The sequence below is a fragment of the Anoplopoma fimbria genome, chromosome 12, assembly GCF_027596085.1.
Source record: "Anoplopoma fimbria isolate UVic2021 breed Golden Eagle Sablefish chromosome 12, Afim_UVic_2022, whole genome shotgun sequence".
NCBI classification, from domain to species: Eukaryota; Metazoa; Chordata; class Actinopteri; order Perciformes; family Anoplopomatidae; genus Anoplopoma; species Anoplopoma fimbria.
Window position 1 is genome coordinate 23,602,144 of NC_072460.1, and position 11,267 is coordinate 23,613,410.

At 39.3% G+C, this 11,267-nt stretch overlaps 1 protein-coding gene across 1 annotated transcript; it reads left to right on the forward strand.

Annotated features, from left to right (window-relative positions):
- The first annotated feature begins 1,106 nt into the window (after positions 1 to 1,106).
- Positions 1,107 to 9,676, forward strand: eif2d (eukaryotic translation initiation factor 2D). The gene is made up of 15 exons (XM_054609593.1): positions 1,107 to 1,333; positions 2,032 to 2,222; positions 2,306 to 2,389; positions 2,854 to 2,944; positions 3,030 to 3,137; positions 3,481 to 3,767; positions 4,023 to 4,140; positions 4,224 to 4,269; positions 4,364 to 4,470; positions 4,597 to 4,752; positions 5,569 to 5,658; positions 7,073 to 7,168; positions 7,926 to 8,046; positions 8,806 to 8,980; positions 9,064 to 9,676. The coding sequence occupies exons 1-15, from the start codon at positions 1,278 to 1,280 to the stop codon at positions 9,132 to 9,134; spliced, it is 1,797 nt and encodes a 598-aa protein (XP_054465568.1). The 5' UTR covers positions 1,107 to 1,277; the 3' UTR covers positions 9,135 to 9,676.
- Positions 9,677 to 11,267: the final 1,591 nt, after the last annotated feature.

Here is an 11,267-nt window from a genome sequence, read left to right on the forward strand (position 1 = left end):
TCTTGGCTTTCTTGCAACCAATAAACAAAGTTACCAGATTTAGAATGCAGAGCGATGTAGAGACGCCGTGTATGTCTCTGGTAGCTGCAGCAACCAGTCAATCACAGTAGCCCCGCCCTAAAGCATTCCCTTCTTTATGGTCTGTAAAGGGAATAAATCAAGTCACTCCCAGTCCAATAAAGTCACTCCCAGTCACTCCTAGCCATTTGCACTTTAGCTCACTCGACCACCTTTTCCAGGGAGGTGTGGCCAATTTTGAAAGTTGTGTGTTTAGAAAACAGCAACCGATGCAAAAACAATGCTACATAGTTTACCTTCTGCTTACCCTCTGGTCTCTGAATGGAGCATCATTTACTAAATGAACATCATGCTGTATTGAAGAAGACTTGAAACTAGAGATTGAGACCATAAACTCATGTTTACAATGTTTACTGAGGGAATAAATCAAGAGAGAAGTAGAGTCATTTTCTCATAGACTTCTATACAACCAAACTGGATGAGTCGTCCCCTGCTGGCCAGAAGAGCGAACGCAAGTTTTAACATACTTCAGCTTTGGCTTCCATCAGCAGAACCGGACATTGCCATGGCACTTTGATTTTTTTTTACCCTCTTGCTTTTATATATATATATAAATGCTGTGCAAAGGATTGTGGCTCAGAATAGCCACAAAAAGCATCCTGGCTTGCATACTGCACAACGGCCCAGATGTAGTAGAACATCCTGGTATTTTTGGCATACTGCATTTGACAAACTTTGTACTGGGACATACTTAACATTTATAGTATTTGTATTGGAACGCGCAGTATGTAAAATGTGCTTTCAAAGCCCAGAGCCCTTTCTTGATCTATTCTCTCTCATCAAATACTCCCACTCAGCCTCCCTGCTGTCATCACATCCTCCCTCTCACTCTCCTCCTCACTAAACTCCATGCTGTTGTTGTCAAAATATGTCTCCCTCCCTTCCACCCTGTCAGCGTGTGTATGAAACAGTACATTAATATAGTTCCAGCCCTAAACTGGTCCTAACAAGCTGTCCCCCACTTTACCCAACCCTACAACAATTCAAATCCACATCCGCGGAACCAACGTTGACGCGGTTCAGTTTCTCGTCGGACACAAATAGGTGTCGGACCACCATGCCCAGCGAGCATTGGTTGAACTGTAAAGCTCGTATAATAAATGTTTTAGGCTCTCTCGCTGTCGCAGAGGTGTCGTTCATCATTATTTTAAAGGCTGAAATGCTGAATTCGTAGCAGGAGTTGTTTACTTCCTGAGAAGATGTTTGCACGACCGTTTCGTGTCAAATCTAACACCGCAATCAAAGGATCAGACAGGTGAGAGACAGCTGCTGTCAGCTTGTTGTCAGTCATGTGACATGCTGTTGTTTGTGAAAAATGAATGCAACACAAAAAGCTTATTATCTTGAATTAAAAACAACACTGCAAAAACCAATATCAGTCACATTTCCCCCCAGAATCAGGTCTGAAATGCTCTGTTTTGTTACATTATATTGCAAAAAGCTAGTTACACACTGACTAAATCATAGGTTTTGTACATGTATGTTCAATGTTGTGATAAGAAACTGGTTATAGTATTGCTCAGTCAGGTAGATCATGCTGATTTGGTGTAAAAAAGGCATTTTCAGTGCACAGAGAGAGAATATTTACCCACCATTCACTAGTATAAGACAAAAAAACACTGCAATTTCAGATAAAAAATAATGTTTCTTTGACAACCAGGTCCTGTAACGAATACAAAGTATAACTGAAAAAGCAATTTAAGAAAATATATTAAAAAGCATTATAGTACAGTGAATGCAATCAATAATTTAAACCTGTTACGCATCTAAGTAAGTTAATAAGTCTGGTTGTCATAATGTGTGAAAACTGCAGAAAGTTGAGTTCAGTTAATTATAATTTTCAATCAAAAGTATGTATAACATTACACCTGTAAAATATATATTATATTGCTAGCGGTACTCTTTACTAGTATGACCCTATCCATTAACTGAGACGTTTGTTTTTACCTTCAGGAGGAAGCTCAAAGCGGAGATATCTGCAGCCTTCCCCTCGCTGTCTGCTGTCCAGCTGTCTGAGCTGATCCCCAACAAAGAGGAGTTAAATGTAGTGAAGATTTATGTCCACAAAGGAGATTCTGTGACACTTTACGTTCTTCACAAAAATCCTCTCTTCTTTGAAGTGGAGAAACGGCTTTATCCTACAGGTGACAACATGGCAATCTAGTTATATTGACATATTTATGATTATTATTATTTTAACTGTGCATTTTCTTATTATATTTTTCAGTCTATGTGCTTTGGCGCTACCCTGCTCTCCTGCCAACATTCAGGACATGGCCTCCAGTGCTTCAGAAGTTGATTGGAGGGGCAGGTACGCTTCTTTTTCTAAGATTATACACAATTGCAACGTCTTAATTGGTAATAAAAAGCAGATAATGACTCAAAAAAAGATTACTGCTTATGGGATTACCCCAGTGTGATTAAATCAAACTATTATCCGAGTCTGATTTATTTGTGTGCATGCAGGGAAATTAAATCAGTGTTTAGCTGAAAAAATATATATTATTCTTTTTCAATAATTTCACTTGAAATTTTTCACAAAAGTTCTTAATGAAATTAGAAGATATTTTCATTTGTCATGTATTCAATTCGAACAGGAGAATACAAAAATAGGCTTAACATGTTGTTATTTCATATATACTTTTATTTATTTAACTACCAGAAAACATAGTACATTTAGTACGTTTGAGATATGAATGAGTTATATCACAATAGAAGATTTTGGCAATAATTTACATTGATGTGAAGTAACACATACTGTGTTCCCCCCATAAGATCTCATGCTGCCAGGTGTGGTGGTGCCTTCAGGTGGTCTCCCTGATGTGAAATGGGGCGACTACTGTTCTGTTACGTTGGTGAACAACAGGTGAGTTATTATAAAAGATTTAGGAAAGACGTCTTAACGAATTCCGTCACATATTTTTAAGTGTGACTCTTCCGGTGGATTACAGAGCTCCCGTTGCAATTGGCACCGCTGCTGTGTCCACCAAAGAGATGCACAGTTTGGGCATGAAAGGGAGAGGAGTGTGTGTTCTCCACGCGTACATGGATAATCTCTGGTGAGCAGCTTACATTTTCTTGTAGATTTTAATAATGCATTTTTCTGCACGTTTTCATCTAAAAGAATACTTACACATTTTCTTTTTTGGCGTTATGACTACACCGAGTGAAATCAATCTCCTCATCTGGCTCTTAACAATAAAACTATTACATGCATACATGCATATTTTTCAATTTGTCACACAATATTGATCAAAGTCCTCCACCCCTTTTTTTTGTTTTGCTAAATAACCCTCTTATTAGGAATCGCCTCGGGCAAGTTTAAATAATTGTTGCACAAATTATGACTCCATTTACAGGATTCACCATCAAGCCCTTAACTTTGCACGTGTCTTCTTTTAGGGCTTTTGGAGACAAGTCAGGTCCTCCTTCGTTACCGGATGCAGAGGGTGAAGGACAAGAGGTGAATGGAGAGGAATATGAGTCCGATGAGGTAGAAGAGGAGGAGGTTGAGAAGTGTGTGGAGGAGAAGGAGAAGGAGGAGGAGGAGGAGGAGGAGAACACTCAAGGTGAAAAGGTCACAGATCAGGCCTGTTCTGGTGTTGAAGAGCTGAGACTGGCTGAGCAGGAGGAAGAGAGGGTCAACGAGGAAGAGGAGGCGAACCCAGACGACCAGAAAATGCCACAAGGTACCAGACTTCCAACATATTTGTCACAATGTCATGTTAAAAAAAAAAATTGAAGTACATTCCTCCAGAGTTTATCCAAACCACATTTTTGATAACAATCTTAAGCCTCATATTAACTATTATCCCTGATTCAAATCAAATAGAGACATTCTGTAATTAAACGACTGCAGGGCTGGAGTTAATTCACTGAGATAAGATTTTCTGATGAGAGGCTGCTCAGAGGATGTGACCCAGGTCATGCCGTGATTTTCGCAGAGACAATGGACGCCCTGCTGTTGCAGTGTTTCCTCCATGCACTCAAGAGCAAGGTGAAGAAATCCGAGCTCCCCCTGCTGACCAGCACGTTTCTCCGGATCCACATGTTCTCCTGCTGGTAAAAGCTCAGCTCATCTTTTTTTACGATGTTTCTAAAGAGAAATTAAATTTTCGCACTGAAAACATCTTGTGTTATTTCAGCCCAAGTGGAAAACAACTAGATATCAAGAAATCCAGCTATAAAAAGGTATACAGGACGTCCAGATTGTGATATTTTACACAGATACATCTCTTTTATAACGCCCATCTGTAAGCATTTATTTAATGTTTTTTTCCAACAGCTGTCCAAGTTTCTACAGGCCATGCAGAAGCAGCACCACCTTGTGCGAGTGAAAGAACTAACCAAGGGTGTGGAGAGCATTGTGGAGGTGGACTGGAAAAATCAAGCGTGAGCCAAGCACTGTCTCAACTTAAAGAAATTCTTTGACGGAAATTCAAACTCTCGCCCACATTCAGACTGACTAGCCCTTTTGTCTGCCCTGTTTTCTTTTCTTGTTCCATTAATTCTATATAGGCTGCGTTACTTCAAAGTTCCCGAGGAGACGGACGGTGAAGCGGCCTCGCTGAAAGAGGGAGGGGAAGGAGAACTTCCGTACCATCCTCCCGAGATCACCACTCTGTACTCTGTGTCAGCGAGACTGGAGCCTCTCTTCCTGGATGCAAAGAAGAGGTGTGTTGGTTTTTGCTAACCCCTGAATCTTGATGCATGCATACGTTTCAATAGTTCAGACGGCATGGGGACGTGGGAGGGAGTCTGGAAGCTCAACTATCCGCGAGCATCCTGCTGTGTCATGTTTACTTGGGTGCAGCACTGAATCCACACCAACTCCAGGAGGGTTGTTCTGTAGCTGACCTCCCTGAAGAGGGGCCAAGACAGCCTTCCCTTTGACCAGTTCCCAAATCTTAATCTTAAGCCGTTTTGGGAATCACTCTGTTTTGAGTTCTTCTAATAAACCGACCGTATAGACCGATCGGCTTATTTCCTATTATTTACTTCTAATTTGACCAATTTACATTATTAGAACATTAAAGTTCCCCCTCCCTTCACAATTAGACTTTACAGCCAAGTAGGAGACGTCCTTTAGTTTTTGAAATGAAACATATTTGCATATTCATAGATTCTGCATTTTTCAATGAGGGAGAAGAAGCACATATCATTAAAGATATGTTTAACTAGGTAATGAAAGTTTTATGCCAAGCTGAGTGTTTTGGTATGTCTTAAAAATGTCTATAAGGGACCTTTTTAAATAGGTGTTTTGTATTGGATATATTTTTGTGTGTAGTTTTGTGTATTTAAAAATCCATGTAGATCCAGGCCTTGCAAGGATATACAATAATCCCTAAATTCATAAAATGAAGTCTGTTTTTGAATTGGTGTAATATTCAACAGCATTTAAAAAAAGAACGTCTTTAAAAACACTATAAGCTGAAGATATGTATGTTTATTTTTGTACTTATGTACTTACTTTCTTTAATGCCCCTACAGGAAAGGAACAATCCTGCAGCCTGCTGAAGTGAGAGATATTGTCACAGAGTACGTGAAGGATAATGAACTGGTGGATGAAAATAATAAGAAGTAAGTAGATGCTTTAAAAACAAAGAAGATACGATTTTCTTCCATTTGATTTTTGTCTAAAATCTCAACATAATATCTCACTATCAAACTTTGTGCGCCAGTCCGCTGACATAAGAGTATTGTGGAGGGATTTTTTGACTAATCAATAAGTCAATCAACAGAGAAATAATCGTATTAGAGAAGTATTTAGAGAATTCATTAGAAATTAAAGCAGTTTTTCATGGAAATTCCAATCAAAAAAAGCATACTTTTTTAAGATTGAACTTAAATACACATTAAAAAAATGCAATACAAGGTCATACAGCATGTTTTGGTTAGAAGTATGGCCACTGAATTTAATTGTAACCATGCACTGCATTCTGTACACATGTACAGTCTGTGTCTGTAACAGATCTATATATATAAGAAGTGGACGTGGTCACTGTGACGTCACCCATTAGTAGACTGAAAGATGAAGTCTCCAGTTCTGCACTTTGGCTGTCGCCATCTTTTTTTTTTGGAACCAGACCTGACAAGAGAGAGTAAAGCTATGCTATGTTCCCAATAAAGTCACTCCCAGTCACTCCCAGCCATTTGCACTTTAGCTCACTCGACCACCTTTTCCAGGGAGGTGTGGCCAATTTTGAAAGTTGTTTGTTTAGAAAACAGCAACCGATGCAAAACCAATGCTACATAGTTTACCTTTAACATGCTAGCTCGCTTACCCTCCATCACATGGGAGAAGTTTCCCTTTTTGCCACAACAAACCTACTACAATCAGGAAAAGATCATAGTTTGGGTTCAAATAAACTCTTTCTGTTAGAAAGCCCTGAAAGCAAACTCCTCCTGCAGGTATTTGACAAATGAATGTATTATCTCTGCTAATGATGTGATGAAAGGTTAGTCTGTATCATCATATAAGTTATTAAATGCATCCTGATTAGATAACCACTATATTTTCATTTTATTCACTTTATTTCCCTTTTAATTCCATACATAAATACCTGATAATTCCCATTGGAAGTTTCCACCTTGAGTATTCCCAAATTTTGCAACGCTAGGAAGCACCTTTGTAGTTAAACAACGCTGACGGCACAAAGCTCAGTTTGACTTTAAACATAACCACCCTGCCAGTTTATTACATAACAGGGTGCCTTATTGACCACTGAACCATTACAGAACTGACCCTGGACCATGTAATGCTGCTTTAATTGATCAAAATGCTTTAAATGTGACCCTTAAACAGAAAGTGACATCTCATGTTTCCCTTTAGGTCGTACAAATCTTTGATGTGAAACTAAATTGAAAATGACTGAAATTGAATAAAATCTGCCATGCAACTGGCACAGCTTAACAAGGCAGCATGTTTCCTGTTAGATGCCACCCATCCACTATAAGACGTGCTTTTTTCAAATCAATGCTGCCCTCTTCACAGTTACGTGACCATAAACCCGACGCTGTGTGACTGCTTGCTGGAGAAATCGGAGTACCAGGAGGTCGAGTCTCTTAAGTGGGATGACCTCTTTAGCAGGTAAAGACTTTGTGTTCTTATTTAGTTTTTCTTATATTCTCTTTATTTTTTTTCTCACTTCTTTGGAAGGCTACAATGGGAGAACAATACAGTGCATATAGTTTAAATCGTATGTATTCTGTGGATTTTTATTGATCTACAATTAATTAAGAAAAATAGATAAATTACCGACATCTGAATACACTGTAGGGGGAGTCAGTCAGCCTCATCATGGCAGAAAGGACTCAGGACGCCATTAAAGGCGTCAGTATTAATTAGAGACTGTAACATAACCTTTTTAAAAATTCCCCCTATTTTTTGACTATACTTTAGTTTTAAAGGGTGACCTTATAAGTTAGCAGAATTTATTTAAGAATGTTGTTGTTTTTTTAAACAAAAAAAAAATTGTGTCCTATTTGTGATGCATGAAAAATATTTGTATGTTTCTTCACAAAATGTAAGGTTTTAAGCATATTTTGATGATTATCAGGATAATATCGTGAATCGCAATTATTTTGGCGGGATAATCGTAAAATGAAATTTTCATATTTTCCCATGCTTATTCGTGGTACGGGTCGGGAAACGGACAAAGACCTCCCTCCCTTTTCGGTGGACACCTTCAGATTGTTGCTCTCTATGTAGAAATGAATGAAGTATAAGCTTTTTTTTGTTTACACGATGGTTTGCTGATCATATGCTCTACATTACTACCCATTTCAACAACTCTCTGTCATCTACCTTTTGGTGTAGGATAAACAATGCCACCTCATTTCCACAGGGCGCTGGCAAGAATGCAGGAGTGCTATGAAGTCGTGTTCCCCGGACATGCACCCGTCAGAAAGAAGGGCCACATAGAGCCCATAGAAATATCTGTGGCGTCTCGAGGCTCCAACAAGAAGGTGAAGACACTCTCTAAAAATGTCCAGGTGTAGATCAGCTGATAGACAAGCAGATTTATGTTCTGAGCGCAGGGCATTTTACTGTTGTAAATGAATCTGTCTCCATCTGTTTGTGCCAACCATTTAAAGGAGACACCGTTTCTTAATGACGTCAAACCAGAGATAATCACAAGTCACTAGAGTCCAAGTCTCAAGTCTTTGAGCTAAAGTCCAATTTAGGTCTCAAGTCTTTGAGCTCTAGTCTTAATCGAGTCTCACGTCTTTGTCAAGTCTCAAAGCTTTGAGCTAGAGTCCAAGTCAACTCTCACGTCTCTGAGCTAGAGTCCAAGTCAAGTCTCTTAGGCATGCATTTATAACTCTATAATGTATGACATATTTTCAGTTTGAGTGCTAAAAAAAATTCTTCAAATCTATTGCAAATATACACATCCCTTTATCCTCTAAAACCTAGTATAATGGTAACCTCATGAACCTGTAACCTGACTGTAGCCGACGTTATGAAACAACACGGTCTTTCTCTCGGTTTAACGTTAGCCAGCAGGTGATGGGTGATTCAATTACCCGACCATTAATAATAGTAATGGTGATGCATTATTTTAAGGAAGGGTTTGACCGCTTGTCCACCGTTAATGCGTCTAAAAAGATAAAACAAAGCTTGTTCACGAGTCCCAGTATCTTGTTACTTATTGGTTGACATGAGCTCTAAACTTATATTGCTTTATAGTTCTGGCTCTTATTGTTTCCATATGCTCCCTGCAGGTGACTCTGATAAAGAACCTGGATGTGTACGGTTTGGATCCTGCAGTTGTGGCCACAGCTCTGCAGCGCCGAGTCCAGGCCAGCTCCGTCTTACAGCCCATCCCTGGGTCCAAGGACAAAGTCCTGGTCCAGATCCAAGGCAATCAGATTCACCAAGTCGGCAATTTGCTGCTAGGTTTGGAACTTAATAAATATAGTTTCTCTCAATTGCTTTACTTGTACAAATACATTCAGATTAATGTTTTATTTCAATTTCAGATCATTATCAAATTCCTCGCAAGTACATCCAAGGACTAGAGAAAGCGCCAAAAGCTGGAAAGAAGAAGTAACATTTCAACACATTACACCAACAATTTACTGTCTTTAAAGCTGCTTTACTAAAACACAACAACAAGGAACTGTCCACCACTCATGTAATAAAGAGGATTTACCGTCTTCTTCTGGAGGTTGATGAATGACGCAGCTTTGTTGTGTTTTGTTGATCTGATTTGGCTCCCAGAGATATTAGATTAAGGGAACGGATATGATCATCTACAATCAGACCTGCATTGTTTCCCTGCAAAGTGATTATATTCTCATGACGAAGAGAACTTTTGGAAAGAACAGATTTAGACGTTTAAAACCAAGCATTCAGTGAAACTGATCAAATGTGTATCCAGTTTAAAGATGTGTCCAACAAAAAAAACAATGTTTCTCAAATGATTCAACTTAATTTCTCCAATGTCAGGTTGATGTTTTCAAAACATTAACCACATTTCATTTGTTTAAAATGGAAATAATACATTTTTAACAACCCAAATCTTCAAAATGTGTTGTCTGTTGATGTGACTGTGTTCAGCTTTTATGTTTAGTTGAATGGGAATGAAATGGTTTCTATACGAACATGTTCTTTTGAAAATTGCATATTTTTTCACACCATTTTTTTCAAATTTTCAGACAGCTGAGAAAGGAAAGAATATAAGAAATGAAGACAGTGAGAGGCCCCCCCCCCACACACACACACACACACACACACACACACTTTTCAAGATATGTAGATTTGTTCTGTTAACAATGCAGTAAACAAAGAAACAGGGATACAAATACAAAGTAAGAAGTAGCCACTATTCTGTTCGGTGTTATGTAAAACTCAAGGCAGCAGTATTTCATGTCACCACACCAAAGGATTTTTTAGTGATGGACTCCACTTTAACTGAGGCTGTGTGCAATTAACCACCCTCAGTTATGTTGAGGTCAGGTGTCTGTGGTGACCAAGTGTTCCATCTGCACATTTGTTTTCTAAGTCTTCATCATGTTTGGTGATGTTGTGCTGGTAAGAGATGGAATTCAGTCCCAATTGTTTCCCTGAAAGCAATTAAGATTTATTTATCGTCCTATTATGTCACCCTCACTTGGTAAAAATCCTGTTTTTGTCCCCCTCAAACACCAATGTCTACATGAGATAAGATCTCAGTGGATAAGACGGCATAGTCATCTGAAATGTCCTTCAATTATTGATCAGCAACAATCGATTCTAAAAAGAGAAGCCAATGCTGCTTAAAGCTGCATTCTCTCTACTGTCCATCAGGGGGCGACTCCTCTGGTTGTATAGAAGTCTATGAGAAAATGACTCTACTTCTCTCTTGATTTATTCCCTCAGTAAATATTGTAAACATGAGTTTATGGTCTCGATCTCTAGTTTCAAGTCTTCTTCAATACAGCATGATGTTCATTTAGTAAATGATGCTCCATTTAGAGTCAAACAGACCATAAAGCAGGGTATGCTTTAGGGGCGGGGCTACCTTGTGATTGACAGGACGCTACCACGACGCTGTCCCTGTTTTCATCTTGGAGCTTTAACTCTTTCAAAGTGTATTTTCTCTTCATGAAAGTTATTTGTAACATTTGAAGTCGCCTAAAACTGTATTATTTAGCGTTCGGTTGTACTCAGCTCCACGCTCATGTGTCACTTACATTTTACATGTCCATTGCAGGAGCATGTGGTATGGAAAGTATGCAGACAATTTTTTCCCCTGTGATTCACCTCCTACTGGCTTGCCCGCCTTATTAAAGGTGGTTACGAGCAACCCCTTCTCCCTCCCAGCTCGTCAAATGCTTCCGCTTAGTAAGTCCCCCTTTGCATCAGACATTGACGCACAGAATCCCCCTTTAGCATCTGTGTGTGAAGCACCAGGCTTTCAACTAAATCCCTCCCGCAGAATTAGTTGACGGTAAGAGCAAGTGACTAAGTAATTAGTGCGAGAGTCTGTTGAGGGCGGAGGTCCTGTGAGTAATTAGTCTGTGAAGTTAAGGTCAGCCACAATTGTTTCCAAAAGCTTACCAGGGGTTAAATTTGGCCTGGGCTTTTCCATCACATATGCTCTTCTATGACAAGGTTGCCAGGGCATTATGCTCAGGGTTGAAGCCCTGAAGCCCTGTATATGATATGATGACAGAAAATGTACTCTGTGTGTGAATGTGCG

Excerpts from the sequence above, each read along its gene's own strand:
- eif2d (XM_054609593.1), top strand. The coding sequence starts at position 1,278 with ATGTTTGCACGACCGTTTCGTGTCAAATCTAACACCGCAATCAAAGGA. Across the intron at positions 2,945-3,029 it reads GTTACGTTGGTGAACAACAG|AGCTCCCGTTGCAATTGGCA; the intron begins GTGAGTTATTAT and ends GGTGGATTACAG. Across the intron at positions 7,169-7,925 it reads TGGGATGACCTCTTTAGCAG|GGCGCTGGCAAGAATGCAGG; the intron begins GTAAAGACTTTG and ends TCATTTCCACAG.